The sequence below is a fragment of the Rutilus rutilus genome, assembly GCF_951802725.1.
Source record: "Rutilus rutilus genome assembly, chromosome: 24".
Taxonomy (NCBI): Eukaryota; Metazoa; Chordata; class Actinopteri; order Cypriniformes; family Leuciscidae; genus Rutilus; species Rutilus rutilus.
In genome coordinates this window covers 14,373,123-14,389,584 of record NC_140228.1, presented here as the reverse complement: position 1 = coordinate 14,389,584, position 16,462 = coordinate 14,373,123, and the positions used below count along the sequence as shown (strand labels likewise).

The window sequence follows — 16,462 nt, the reverse complement described above, 5'->3', positions numbered from 1 at the left end:
AACTTTTTTGATGTTTTCCATTTGGACTGTTACTTTTACTACATCAGTGTTTTCTTGGCCTGTAATATGCCACAGTCTATCTCTGGTATCCATATGCGAGATAGAAAGAGCAAAGAGTGGAGCAAAAATCACTGGTCGGGCTTCCTGCACGTAGGCCTACGTTTCAACTGTACACAATTGAACACAAGTCCCAAATGTACTCAGTCTACCCTACATGAGCGTGGCCTCATCCCATTGTTTATAGGTAAGCTACTAATGTGGTTTATTAAATCACATTTAATTTCGTTTTTTATTTTTGGTTTTTAATCACTTTATTTTGAATGAAAATTACAGAAAATTACAGGTGCTATGCTATTATTATTTTTGATCTCTAATTTCGTCAGCTAGGAATCCACCCAAATTATAAAAAGTTTAGTTTCCCCCCCCCCCCTTATGAGGAAAGGAATAAAGTATTTTAGTATTTATTTTTAAGCTTTAAGGCAAAATGAAAATCTTGGTTTTGGTTTCAATGTTTTTTTGTATTATTTATGGTAACACTTTACAAGAAGGTCCAATTAGTTCGTTAACTAATATTAACTAACAATGAGCAATTACTATATTTGTTAATCTTTGTTAACATTTGTTAATAAAAAATACAATGTAACATTGTTAGTTCATGTTAACTCAGGTCAGCTATAAACAGATAGGCAACTTTTGATTTTAATAATGTATTAATAAACGTTAAAAAGAACATGAACTAAGATTAAATGCCTTTGAAGTGTTTTTCAATGTTAGTTCATGTTGACAAATGTGTTTGCAAAATTTCAAAGATTGACCGTTAAGGGATTGTACTCAACTTATTTAAAATAATAGGTATCTGTGTTGTTTTTTTTTATATAAAAATACAATATGAATATTTTCACCCATGCACTCACATGCACAAAAGACGACAAACAATGGCAGTTGTATGAAAAAGCTGGACTTTTATTTTGTAGGGACAAACTACTGTCAAATGACTTGAATGAAATGAATAGCTTTAAACTGTTAAGCGTGAAAATATATAATATAAAAGAACTGCTTGGTTTTGTCTTTAGTTTCACTGAAGCAGAAAATATATACAACAAAAAGGCAGAAGTAAGAAACACTTTGAAAAGCATCAGAGATCAAAACATACATCAATCATGACTAATAAATACCAATCATTTCCATTTCATTGCGATGAGGTGATACATCTTTACAAGGGACTCAAATGAATGAAGCCGTGCCCACATCCTAATCAGCTTCAAGAACAGCACGTGAAGGCAAAAATAAAGCAAGTACATTTCTGATTGTGCATTTTTTGCTCTAAAAGCATGTAGTACTGAGACAAATGAACGGGTCTTGCATGCAAACGCTCCTGTCGGGTCAAATAACGACGTGCCGACAGATGGTCAGATATGTACATCGATTCATTTCCTCAAAGCTCATTCAGAAACATACAAACTTAAAACGTCTTCACTGTGAAGTGGAAACGATATGGGCAACACAAATTTGCATAACATGATAGTGCATAATATATGCAGGTTTTAATCAACAAAACGTTTTTGAAACTACTAGGCCTAAATGTATACCCACAATTCGTGTTGTCGTTTGGGTTCAACCGACCCGTCGGAGTACAATCAAATGGAGCTTGGTAAATTCGTTTAGGTAGTTACATCGTAGTAAACACCAACTTTATGCCTGTCCAGAACACTTTTTTTTTCTTTTCTTTTCTCCAAGCATAGATTTAGCTCTATTTATATATTACAAATGTTTCAATATTTGAAGAACAATGTGGATTTCATTTCTTAATAAAATAATTTGTCAATAAACAGATTAGAATTCTCTGAAATCTACAGTTACAAAATGTTAATTCTCTATATGATAGGCAACGTTATCGGCGGTCACATTACTCTGATTTGTAATCAATAGGTAGGTTATATAGAAGTTCATTAGACAGGAAACAGTGGCTCCTCGTGTTAACAGGCACAAACACTAACCTTTCTTTTGTTAAACACATTGTTCTCTTTATTGCCCAAACCATGAATAAATACGAAATAGTCCTAATGCTGAAATGCTAAACGTGAAATAATTTAACTGAAAGTGTTACTTCATAGTAATAGAATAGATTATTAAATACTTTGCAGTTGGTGCCCTTCCTCCACAGCTGAAACATAAAGATGTGCTTCACACAGGTTAATGTAGGTGGGAAACGTGAACAAGTTGCATTATTTCCACTTCTCCAGAGCACAGTGTGGCTCAGATAATATTCAGCTGGCATTCGGAGAAAAACTAAATAAATAACTCGGTAAGAATAAATAAAAGCCATTCGAAGTAATGGTCGACAGATATCATGATCATATATTACGCGATATCTGCGGCGTATAAAATAAATTAAAAGGAAATCGCTCACTTTTCTCCACCTTGTGCTGATGATCCAACACCATAAAATGGCATGAAAACAATCTCAGATTCAGAGACAACGGGGCAGGCGTGAGGCCGACCCATCTGCTCTCTGATTGGTTCGTTTTTTTTTCACAGATAAAGTGCTAACTGAGGAGCCTCTGGGGGATTTGTGTACCGTTAGAAAATCCCAAGGAGCCGTTTTGTGGAACAGGAGTCCTTCCTCTAGCTTTGCAAACAAAAGTACAGACCACCAACTCGAGTCGAAAAAGCGACCGAGACAGAAGGCCCTCCAAAAGAGGCCGTTTAAATGCTGTTTGTTTAGGTGGAAATTCTCAGAAAACGCCAAATAACAACAGCGATGGTCAAAATGCATTGCTTCTGAAAGCTAGAAAAAGTCCCTGAGATACATAATCAGCATTATGACTCCCATTGGTGCCCCTTCTCAATTCATATAAATAACCTTCGCAATAATAATAATAATAATAATGGTAAATGTTGATGATAATACCACCAATGTGGGTGAGAAGTTCTTCACCTTCCTGGCCATATGTACAAGTATTCAAAAATCAGTCGGCCAGACTCGTTTTTGAACTGAAATGTTAGCTGCCACTGCGATGGCAATAATGATAATAAAGATTGTTATAATAACTTAATGCTTCGCTAACATCATAAAGGCAGATAATGCAAATATTGATATCCTGGGATGGAGGGTCTCCATTCATAAAATAAAGAAAAAAAACTAAACAAAACAAAATGGCATTCATTTACAATCCCATAGTTCATTTGTACAGTGATCATACAAGAGCCCTCATTAGACTTTTACAGACTCCATCACTGACAGCTTCATGGCGTCTTCTAGCATTTGATTGTCCGTGAAGGTGGCCGGAGGTTCTGGGACAGAATCTGACAAGCCGATCAGAGACTCCAGGAGACAAGTTCCCGGGTCGGCCGCCTGCGGAAGGCTAGGGTAAGTAGGCAACTGGAACTGAAAGAAGTTGTCCATGTGCTCGTACTCCTTCAGGGAGTTGTACAGCGAGCTCGGTCCCAGACAAGGAAAGCCGTCGAAGAACTCCAGGTCCGACTCGGACGACAGGCTCAGGTCCATGTAGCTGGCGGAGTGATCGATGGATGGTGAGGGCGTGTGAGGGACGGAGCCATTGTGGAATAGAGCGATACCTTGATTTGCGTTCTCGTCTAAGAGCTCAGACATGGCCGTGCGGCTGTTGTCCGTTTGTGGCGCGCTGAGCTTGTCGTCCGCCGCGCTGAAGATGCCGTAGCCCATCGACTCGCTCTTTTTCTGCTGGTAGTCGCAGTTGTTGTTACACTCCCTGACAGAACAGTCCTCATTGTCCGCGTCACTAAAGCTTAGGATTCTCGTAAGTCCGTTTTCGTCGACGTCTAGAGGCGACTGCTCGCTCCGAGCGTTCCCGGCGGATTCGGAGTCCTCGCTCTGGCCTGAAGAGCTGGATGAATCGGTCATGTCGCTGCTGCAGCTGTTCTCTCCCGCAGACACTAGCTCCGAGCTGAAGTGAAACGTGGGCGTCTCTGGCGTGGTGCTGCTCTCTGCTGGACGGCTGGGGGAACTGCAGTCTGGCCGATTCTCAGACGGTGACTCGGTCTCCGGCGTGTGCTCCTCCAAACGCTTCTCCAGCTCCAGCTTCATGATGGTGTGGATGTAGTGGGTCTGAACTCGGCTGGAGTTGAACTCGATGCGGCCCTGCGTGTTTCCACAGCCGTCTTTAGTGCAGCCGCATGGAAAGGATGAGTGGTCCATCTGTAAAGCCAGGAAACATTACATTAATATATTAAAGAATATATAAATGATATTTTAGAATACAAATACATATGTTATAAACTTTTTTAACTCTCATAAAATATACATTTAAAATATTAAGTACATTTTTAAAAAGACTTACTTATAAAATAATTAATTTTTTGTGTATTATATACACTCACTACCATTCAAAAGTCTGGGGTTGGGAAGATTGTGTTATATTTTCAAAAAAAGTCTCATTTATTTGATCAAAAATACAATGGAAACTGTAATATTGTGAAATTTTACCATTTAAAATAACTTTTACTATCGTAATATATATTAAAATGTCATGTTTCTGTGATCAGCCATTAGTCCAGTCTTCAGTCATGTGAAATGACTCTAATATGGAGTTCAGTGCTGCTTTATTTGGTGAAACCCGTAATACATCTTTTTCAGGATTATTTGATGAATGGAAAGTTATTTTATTTAAAAAAAGATTTACGTTTTTGTCTTTTCAAAGAAAACGAAATTACTGACCCCACAATTTTAAATGATATTGTATGCAACGAATTTAGACAATTGGCACATTCTCTCCAGTTGGGACAACAGGAATGATACCTGTAAATATTACGGATAACCTTGTGTTCTCAAGGAAGTCTGTCGAGACTCAAGCGCTCACCTGACATTTGATCCCAGCCAAACTACAGCTGCAGCTCTCCGGCTCGCAGAAGCCCTGGCAATCACATCCGCAGTCTTCTCTCGATGTACGCAGCTCATGCAGTTGGCGCTTCTCCTCTTTATCGATTTTTTTGATGCCGGCGGCTTTGAGGATGGCATGCCTTCTCTTAGATGGGTAAGGATGAAGGAAGGAGCCATCATCCAAATTCACTCCGCTGACGTCGATTTCATCCTCGGGGATGTCATCGACAGTCAACCTTTCAGCCTCTTCGGACACTTGGGTACCATTTTTGGTAAGCTGCCACAAGAAAAAGATATTTACATGATTATGATGATGTTTGGATTTAAATACAGTTTGTTTGACCTCAATGTGTGAAAATTTAAATCGCTACCTTCAGCTTAAGAGCTTCCAGTTTCTCCTCCCTCATTCGGTTTTTGAGTTTCTCTCGCCGTAGGTGGCGCTGTGCTATGGCAAACTCGGCTAACGTGTAGCGGCGCTGCGCGCTGTGTCTCTGCACCATGCCAAGGGTGCAACCTCCCCGGCTGGGCACGCTGGTGAAGCCCTGGCAGCGAGGGAAGAAGAACACCGTAACCTGGTCAAACTGCACGTTGCCTCGCCGTGTGCGCTTGGCTTTCTTCAGGATAGATGTGGCTGGAAAAAAAGAAGGACAGAAAGAAAGAGAGGATATATATAAGACGTTCCAGCTTGTGGTGGACTTGAAAAGAAAACATTAAGTGGAAAACAGCGGGTGAAACATTCACAGGAATTTATGCTTGAAATTCCTTAAATGAAAATTAAGAGCACATGTCTGAGAGAGTGGTGGAAAAAAGAAAGTTCTGTTCCTAGTATCTCATTGGGAGTATTTGAGTAGGAAGTGTGCCAAGCCTAATGGGAAGACTTGGAGTCTCTTGTGTAAACATCAAGATCACATTAACATTGTTGCGAGTGCACTACATCGCCACTAGATGGCAGTCCACACATAGCAAATTAGCATATTGTAAATGCCAGAGCTACAATCATTCCATCATACTACACTATACAAAATATATTTCACGAATCAACATAAGAACAGATGTGCAAATAGTTCAGCTAATAGTTTGATCAAATCCAGACACATGCAAAGACAACTGTATTCCTCTTTGCTCGTGTCTGACAAACAATCCACCCAGGAATTTCCCCTTTGGCGCTGAAATGTGCAGGAGGAGCAAAGCGTTCAAAATCACAACCCAGCGGCTGGATGATCTAGAGGTTTGAGGTTTCTGGAAGTGGAGAGGGCACTCAAGACATTAAAATAAAATACACTCCATCTTTACATAAGACAGGCCATCTGTCCACACTTTCCTTCCTACAACCAGTCAAAAATCAGTCAACGTCAGTGGTCGAAAGCATTTCAAAGGGAGGAAATTCTTCTTGAAACAACACCACCATATTTTTTTAATTGTAAATCCCATATCCTTTGCACAAGAATATTTAATGTTGAATTGTTAAACTCTGTGAGAGAGAAGCTCATTTTCCCTCAGGGCCTGAAGCTGACTGATTGTTATCTGAAGGGAATGGAGGGGATGGATCTCACTGTCCCCACAGCTGGTTTATATTAGACTTGCAATGGTGGGAACTCAAACTCACACAAGCCTATCTAGAAGCCTGTGCAAATATGTTTTGTTCATCTAACAGAAAAGATCTGATGGACAAGTCTAAAAGTACAGCGTGGTCTCACATGAACCTGATAGGCGGCAGCAGCACCTCAGAAACAATGACATGTTAAAAGAACAGAGCAGCTTTATGCATTATCAAGTTGATATTGGTGATCTTATGAATTAGAGTAAACAAGCTCTCAGTTATGCAAGGAGTCAGATTCTGGAGACTTCATCTAATAATGCTGAAACTGATAATATATGGATATTAGTCAGGGTAGACAGCATGGTTTATTTTAAGTGAATGAAAAGTAGGCGGTGAGGGATAGACAAACAGAGTGTTCAGTGGTTTGTACTGTTAAGTGTGTTGGTGCCAATCATTATGCAACTCTGAAAACGCATCCAAAATAACATGGGTTGTGAATATATTAGTCATGCGCAAGCTACTGAACAGACTGTACACTACTGTTCAAAAGTTTAGGGTCAGCTATCTATTCATCAAAGAAACCTGAAAAAATGCGTCACACCAAAACTGCTTTGAGCATTGATGAAGAAAAAAAAAAAAAAAAAAAATTCTGTTTAAAACCACCAAATCAACATATTAGAATGATTTCTGAAGGATCATGTGACACTGAAGACTGGAGTAATTATGCTGAAAATTCAGCTTTTCCATCACAGGAATAAATTACATTAGAATTTTAACAATATTTCATATTATTACTGTTTTTACACCAAATAAAAATTTGCAGCCTTGGTGATATAAGAGGGTTCTGTTCAAAACAAAAATCTTGCTGTCCATTTGAAAGCTATTATATGTCTGCCGCTCACGGCTTAGTTTCAATTCACATTAAATTAAATATGCCGTCTAACCTGACTGAGCTCTATTCTCTGACTTTGTTTCATAAACACAAGCAGACAGCCATATCGTTTCCCTTCCTCTTCTCTTCATGCCTGTCTTCCTGCTCCGTGCCCCTTCGGTCTTTCTCAGCACCTGTTCTGGGTTCATGCCCGGTGCTCAGACAAAGCTCTGCGTTCATTCTGCCTCCCTCCGTCACATGGCACACTCACTGGCTTCCTGCCCAGCCATCCTGGGAAACTCACAACTGTTTGCTTTCCCTTCCCTGACTCACCCCAAAAACCTGGATGAACGGCCTGCAGGAGGTGACCTGGTGAATGTGGCATGCATCAAAACATCCTGTGTAATTAGCTGCATCCATGCAATTAATCCTGTATCTCAATAACACCTTATCAGGTAGGACACAGAAAGGCTGAGATAAGCCCTGCAGACCTTATGCATGAATAAAGAGCCATGGAAATGGGAGTTTGACCATCCACCCTAATCAGAGAATAAATGATTCGATCAAGGGGAAACTCACTGTTTAAGGACGTTGCTGGGGAGCTGGGGTTGCTGGGGGTTGAATCCAGGGTGTCGGAGTAGCAGCTCTCCCCATCCGAGTCCCATTCGGAGTAGGCGGAGGAGGAGAGAGAGGAAGGTGAGGAGGAAGAGTAGCATGGGTCCTCCTCCACCTCCTCGTACTTCCTCTTGAGAACCCCGCTCATGGCGCTAGCGTTTGGTGATCTGTGGGAAACAAGCAAAGACAGAAAAGCATTATAGGAGGAAAACTCCATTCACACTAGCATATTCCAAAAGATTCCAAGTTCCACCTAATAAAAGCTCACTAAGATGATAAGAGACCAGACATAATAAAGTTCTCACACTATTCTTATGGCACAATCATTTTATTAGCAAAATCTCACAATTTACCGGTCCCATTTCATGTTTGGTCTAAAAATCAATTGCCCTCATGTTTTGCCGCAGAACAGCAATTGCAAATAAATTCTCATCTTTGCAAGAATGTAAAATGAAGATTGTACAAAGTAGCATTTATCTTTAGTAACACTGTGAAAGTGAAAATCACATAGCAGGACATACGGGTAAGGTATGTCACATGACTAAACGTGTCATCGTTTACAAATGCTTAAATTTTCACAGTCCACACTACAACGCGAATCTCAGCGTGGATGGAAGGCCAAAACGCAGAGAACAGATGCAATTTCAAGAGTATCTGGATTAGTGTAGACGTAACCAAAGGGGCAAAAATTAAAGTTGCAATTCCAAGCAATCTGGCTTCGACCAACAGCTAATTTGTTTTGCTATGAATTGTTCCTATATCGCAAGAAGTGCTTAGATGTTATCAGCCAGTGTAGCGTTCTTATTGTCCTAATAGCAGTTAAATGTCCAGTGAGGTTTTTAAATACAGGCTATGAGCATTACACTCCAAACAAGCAGCTGACGGCGCTTTATGCTGCCTCTGAGTGGCCAGGAAAACAGGAAGTAATCAATCACGTCCCTCCGGTGCAAGTCAACAATTACCAGACCCTTCACCCACTTCCAAATCCAATCGCATAGACAAATACATTGATTGGGACGGGGGTTGATTACATAGCCACATTAGTGAGGAGGGTAAATTTCGGTTACCCCACTCAAAAAGCACACATCACTGGGCCAGTAGCGGCAATTACACTTTACACAGCTGCTAAATGCATTATATGAGACTCCGTAGTAAATGTGTGTACAGCTTGGCACAGTAAACGTGTTTATGTAAGACTAGGCTGCATTTGTCGCTGCTCCCGTGGAGAGGTTGCTTATTGGGCAATAAAAGCAATCAATCCTTTGGCAGGAAGAGTCTAGCCGGTGCCCATCAGCTTTTAAGGGTCAGAGCCGGTGCAGTGCAGCGGCGTTTACACAAAACCATAATTTGATACTGGCGGCTGTGGACTCGTTTGTTTCTCCGCCCTGAGATGAACCTCGGTCAGCTAGTTCACCTCAGTCTCGGCCTCTCGCTGCACTCCACAGCTCAGACACATTCGTGCTGATACAGGCAGAATGGAAGGAAGGAAGTGGGGAAGGAAGGAAGGAAAAGGTTTGATTTAGAGATAGTTTTTACTGCTGCTTGAGTGAAGCGGAATTTTTTTTTTTACTTGAGATGTGACAGCCAGTCGTCATAAGTCAAATCTGGAGTTATATCCTATGATAACTACACTAAAACACGGCAATTTTTTCCCTAGAAGTGATGAGCAGTAAATAAGTGTTTCATAATAAGGCTTGTTCCCAGCAAGACAGCCACTTCAGAGAAAAATTGACAGATGGTCGTGACTGGCAGATTATACATCTCATGATGTTGGTCTATGGTGTGTCATCGACAAAAAAATAAAGAGCGTGTGACTAACACAATATGACTCAATAGTCTGCTATTCGTCTAATAATCAACCCTTGGAACTTAACTTTACTAAAGTGTACAAATACTTTTTGGGTTGAGTTCAAATTGAGCACTTTGACTTTGAGTGTTAGCAGTCAACGACGCATTTGCGTAACAATACATTGACTAATGTTTCATTTGGCCTAATTTTCCCTCAGGATGCACGATATAACCAACATTAGATATTTTCTAATTATATGTTATGTATTATATGTTGGACTTTACAATATGTACATATTGCATGTATATGCGTGTGCATTTATTTAATATTGACAGTTGAATAATTAATTGTGCATGCTAATTGCCACTATTTTTACAATTATATTACCTTTGCCATCACCTCTCATTTTAAGTTATTCTTTAATAACACTAATTTAACGCTGATAAATCTTTAGCAAATTGAAAATGTTTTTTTTTTTTTACACATTATAATGATGTGATGCCTAAATTCACTTTAAATTGATTTTAGTTTTATTTTTAATTTATATGAAGCACAGTACAGAATAGTGTAGAATTTTACATACTGGTGATTTATCGATATTGGTGTGTCCCTAATCTTCAGACAAGATTGTGTAGACTTCCATTTCCCACAAGTTGCTCTGTTTACAAGCTGAACTTCTCTTTCTCTCTCTGTGCATCATGTGCGCTTCACACATTAGTGCTGCCGTCGTGAATGTGCCAGACATCGGGGTGAGTCTGTGCCGTCTGCACATTCAGCCGCGTCTCCTCGGCTGCCAAATGTCGCTGCCAGGAAGCACAAGGTGAGTCTTATCTGCATCTGAACCGTACAATATCTTCCATGAGTCAAACTTATCTGCTCGTGCAACACCGGCTGAAAGCAAACAATGCTTGAACCTTGACTAGAGGAACTCTACAAGCCAAACAGTTGGAAAGTTATGCAATAGTTTGTGCCACGTGTTAATACTCAGACACGGGTTTTAAATGGACAAATGAAACCGCAAACAGCTGACTTGCCTGAAAACGGCAGTACAGGCTAAGGACATAATCTATTTTTATTGCAAACAGTATGTGTCCAGATCTGTCCTCATTTGCATGTAAACAGAGCCAGCGCAGGGAGCGTGAACCCTTACATGCTACGTCTTGATTTGAAACAAGCACAAACCTTGGCAGGAAAAACTTAGTTTTTATATATAATCGCAGAGAACTTGACACTTGACTCTCATCACTCAATTGGAGAAGGCTGCAAAACAACAAAGAATTCATCCTCATCTGCTCATTTGACTAGTAAATTGGCTGTCACATTTCTAGATGCAATCCACTCACTTTTAGTTTGTACAAGAAACCACCTGAACGCGGTATCCGGTGCTCACCACACCCTCGTTCTTATCAGAGTCTCAGACACTTATCTTCACATTCAACCATCATCACTACTCTACTCCTCAATTGCCAGAGAAAAAAAGAGAGAATTCCCTGAGGACGGCATGAATGCCTACCAAGCAGAGGAGTTTTAATGAAGGACTCTGGACAGTGAGGAGAGGGGGGGGGACGGCACGGGAGATGTGGAGATAGAGGGGGAGAGAGAGTGCAAAACCTGGGTGTTAGAAGTGGGTCATTGTCTCTTGACTGCAGACTACCTGACACATTGATTTGTTAATCTTGCTTAACGGGCAGAAACAATGACGACGAGCTAATCCCAGGAACAAGAGAGGAGGGGATGCGGGGGGCTCAGCTGTAGGTCAATCTGGAGCTTGTCCTGTTGCACTCCAACATCAGCAGAGACTAGAAATACGAGCAAGAATCTCACAAATGAAAAACGAGAAGTCAAAACGCACCATCCACCCATAAATCCGCCACAGAGCAGGTCTGGATTTCGCATCCAAGCAAAAGCTGTCACCGCCGAGGTATCCCAGACTTTCAGAGCAGGTGAGACATTCGCACTGGAGCATAAATTATGCAGGACTGCCATTCCAATAAAGGCAGTTCACTGATGAGGAATTCTCAATGCTGTTGTCACCAAGAACGGCGGATATAAATCTCGCACAGAAAGCGAGAATGGCCACAAAAGCAGCAGATTGCTGAAATCTTTAAATCTGCTGTCGGCGGGCTCACTGCAGTTGAACGTATAGCATGAGTTAAACAAAAAAAGCTTCCAGCTTCCTGCTTCCAAAAAAAATTAAAAACAGCCAACACTATGAAGCAGCCTGTCTGAACTGCAAACAGTGGAATCCCATCCTCATCTTATGCAAGAGAGCTGACTTCCCCTGCAGCTCACGGCATCCATCCAGATAATAATGTACCTCATCTAAACTATCTAAAAATATACAAAAGTGTGGCTATAAAACCTGGCTGCTAAAGATGTTGTAAAATCACTTGCAAGATAACTGGAATCAAAACCAGATTCCACAATTTCACCAGAATAAAAGAAAACGCTCCCCCTGCTGGCCAGCTCTGAAGAACTGCAGGCAGGGGCAGGAGGGAGCCGTGTGCTGTCCCGATCACTCTAGATGTTCAACTACGCCAGAGACATTCTGTTCCTGAGCTTCAACCCATGCAGAGTACACATTCATCCCAAATAGGAGTGTGCACCGATGTGGGAGGAGGGTAGCGGGCGAGAACTTTAAACATATAAATAATGCAATGTCTCCAGCCCACAGGAATTCTCCTCTGGCACGGCGACACATTCTATCTATCCCAGATGTGTCTGTGTAGTCCAGACCACTATTACCCAAGAGGAATCACCTCACAGAAAAAACATCTATAAAAACACCTGATGGGACATGTTATTATGGTGGAGATGAAGATTTAAGCATAGTATGGACTCACACTATGCATTTCCTAATTTGAAATATGCAGAGAAAACCAGATTTAAACACCACATATTGGGCTGCAGATTACAAGTTTACTTTACTGATATCCAAAGTGATATTTAGTATCTAAATAACTGGACAATAATTCTGACTTAGTTGGTTTTCGGGTGGTTTTCAAACTGGGGTCCGTGGAAAAGTTTAGAGAAAAAGAATTAAGTAAAAATAAATCTTTGAAAAAAAAAAAAAAAAAGTGATTACAAATAATTAATAAATAAAAGATTTAAATACATTTAAAAAAAAAAGTAAATCCTAATTTATATTTAAACTACTTTTTCACAGTCTTTAGACATGAAGCCTTTTTAATTTTAGAATGGGTTTCCTCACATGAGTATGATCATATTTGGAGGTTTGTCTCATCTAAAACACTGGAAATCCCTGACTTAGATTATTAAGAGGAATGACAAAATAAGCCATCTCAAAACACCCTCTGAAAGTTATTTAACAGTTATGAGCGAATCGTTCCTCACGTTTTAAGTCAACGAGTGGAAAATATGACCGCTCAGGAAATTGCCAAAACTGAAAGGAGATATTTCCATTGAACAGGGAACAATTTGCATCAATATCCGAAATGCAAACTTCCAACAGTGTGCAAAGTGTAGCTTCCCTGAGAAGTCATCAGCATGAATAACTTAATGGTGGCTAAACAAATATCAGCCATCTTTACCAGTCTCTTAAGACTCTCAAGGGAGAGCATGAGTGTCTAGGGTGGAGGAGCTCAGGGGTCAGCGGCTCATGTCTGGGGCGCACACTGGTACCTCACAAGCTGGGAGGAATGCTTCAGAGTGACAAAACAGATGGGATCCCTCTGCTTCTCTGTTTTTGAGACATCAGGACCTCCACCTCCCCCAATACCCGTGCACAAAAGCCACACACTGACTGAACTAGCTCAAATAGTAACACCCAGTCTGTGGGTGGGAGCTTAATAAAAAAAGATGACATGTTGTGATATACATATACACTAATGATGCCTACATCATCTCGGTTAAAAAAAAAAAAAAGTATGTCTGGTTTAAATGGGACATGTGAAGACTCATTTGAAAAGAGGGAAGGAAACTACCCAGACAAGGGCTGATTTCACAGACCACGCTACACGTCTAAGTTCGCACCTCATCAACCCAGAAGTACTTACAAATAATGCTTATCTTTTATGGGTCCTTTTTGATAAGTTTAGCGTGCACTCCAATTCAAAACAACACTGTTGTGTCATAGAAAACAATTCACGTGTGACCAGTGGACCACTTGAGTGACAAACACATATTAAAACAAAAAACGTACTTAGGTCAATTAAGATATAAACGCGAGCATGTAGGTGATATATATGCTATACACGATTGCGTATTAAGTGTAGCCTACCCACAAACAAAGTCGCGCGAAAGACCGACCACGACTCGCTCAACATTTGCTCACAATCGCCTCAAATTTACGAAAAAGGCACAAAAACACAAATAAGATGATAACAAGTGCTGCTGGTTGGTATTTTAACAATATACCGAGACACTTGAACTGAAGTTTACATAAAGCTCATAAGTGAACGCAATAACTTCCCTTTTCAAACATTCAACCTGCTTACAGACAGGGACTGTGAATTATCTCACAAAAGAAGCCAATGAATATGCAAATAACAAACTGTGTAACAAGTTAGCAACTAACAAACCCGTGTGAAATGAGAACATTAATTCCCGTCAGTTATTCCAATCACGCCGTGCACAACGTGTCAGTGATTGTTTCTCTCGTGATTGACTGATGTCAATCACAGCAATCAGCGAATTACTGAAAAGCGTCTGGGACTTTTTTTTGCGACTTTTTGAGCTTCTGTCATATAGCCTACAATATTAAAAAATAACATCGAATATTAAATTATTTAAGTAACAAAAAAGCCAGGGGACTGATTTATATATTGGTTTTAACAGTGACAGAATGTAGCTAGGTGTAAAAAGGATTATTTACATTTGTGAATATGGATCTTTGCTAAAAGTGATAAAACCAAATATTAAATATATTTACATTGGTCAACAAACTGAAGTTTCGTTCGGATCAAGTAAGGTCTCCCTCAGACCTGCATTCAGCCTCGCATGCACCCCCCGGTGACGTCACTGAGGACTGGAAGAGCATATGAGGCTGAGCGCAGATCTGATTCTGCAGGCACACTATTGAAATGATGCGGTGTGGCACCTTAAGGAGTCGCTCGCGCTTCAGAAGACACACCAGCACTACAAACGTGAACGGGGAATGCACTCAACACATGAACACAGATCCAAACCAGCAATTACGACTTATCGGACACACACACACACACACACACACACACGGTTCACTATGCTGGAATTCTGCCAATGGATCCGATCAGAACCGCCAACAGCTGCTTATGAGAGTTATCTATTAATCAAACCCAGCCATTTAAAATCTGACAGAGAAAACGCTTATATTTACTCCGAACAATACATTTAACATTAAACCACTTAAGCATCAGGATTTAAATAATAAATCGTTTATGAGTTTATTAGTAAAATAAAACGTAGGCTATACATTCATTAACACTGAAAACGCCAGACAATGGTAAATTATGTAAAGTTAAGTTAGTTTTTTCCATGTCATGGCAGCACACAACAATTTCCTCTGCTTTAGCTACTTGAAATAGTTACACAACACATTTTATCTGTTTACACCGGCCGACAAAAGAACATTGAAACTATCTGGCTGGACTCCAGCACCGAGCTTTGCCTATTAGACACATTACAAGTGCAGTGTATAACAGCGCGGACCTCCGCTACTCACCAATAAGGTGTCCGATCAGCATTAGTAGGCTATACCACAATATAGAAAAATATGAAGCGGTAATAATCCAAGTGCCACGACCGAGCGTTTATCGAGCGTGTATAGATCCCGTTGTGTTCGTGTGGCTATTGTGCGCTCGGCGTACTGAAGCAGCAGCTGAAGCTGTTCCTCTTGTCTGAAGCAGACGCCGATCAGCGCAGTCTTTTCGTCAGTGGAAAACTCCCTCCTGGCGTGTGACGCAGGCGGTGACACTGCCCACGCGCCGCTTCCTGCCTTCCGCGCGGAGCGACACTCCTCCTGGCGCGCTCGCATCCTGACACAAAATCACTATAGTAACATGATAAAGAAAGGACCGGAACACAAACTACCTGAGGGTTATGGGAAACAGTAAATCTTTCATTACCCAGAAAATTTACTATGGTAACCATAGTGGTTCTGCCAAAATACCGTAGTAGCCTACATTACATTTCCTTAAAACACTGTAAGATATTGTACTGTTTACAATGGTTTTATACTGTATATTCATACATACAGTAACGGTCAGAAATTTGATTAAGGTTTTTTAATGTTTTTTAAAGTAGTCTCTTAATCTCACCAAGGCTGCATTTATTTGATCATTAATATAGTAAAAACAGTAACAATGTGAAATATTATTACAATTTAAAATAACTGGTTTCAGTTGCAATATATTTTAAAACGTAATTTATTCCTGTGATGGCAAAGCTGAATTTTCCAGTCTTCAGTGTCACATGATCCTTCAGAAATCATTCTAATATGCTGATTTGGTGCTAAAGAAACATTTATTATTATTATTGATAAACACAGTTAATATTTTTGTGGAAAGTTTTTTTTTTTTTTTTTTCAGGAATCTTTGATAAAAATAACGTTTTTTAAAAGAACAGCATTTATTATTAATATAATTTTTTTAAATATTTATTAACTTCATAAATCTATACTTTATACTGCCTTTTTGATAAATGTAATGTGCCTTTGCTAAATTATATATATATATATATATATATATATATATATATAAAATGTAATATATCTTACAATGTTTTAAGGAAATGTAATTTATTAATTTATTTATTTATATATAGGCTACATACACAGTACACACACACACA

General features: G+C 40.0%; 1 protein-coding gene across 1 annotated transcript; it reads right to left on the bottom strand.

The window, feature by feature from the left end:
- Positions 1-942: 942 nt before the first annotated feature.
- Positions 943-15,650, bottom strand: csrnp1b (cysteine-serine-rich nuclear protein 1b). The gene is made up of 5 exons (XM_084398716.1): positions 15,336-15,650; positions 7,849-8,051; positions 5,230-5,489; positions 4,839-5,135; positions 943-4,177 (listed from the first exon to the last, which is right to left on the bottom strand). Exons 2-5 carry the CDS (start codon positions 8,030-8,032, stop codon positions 3,215-3,217), a joined length of 1,704 nt encoding a protein of 567 aa, XP_084254842.1. The 5' UTR covers positions 8,033-8,051; positions 15,336-15,650; the 3' UTR covers positions 943-3,214.
- Positions 15,651-16,462: the final 812 nt, after the last annotated feature.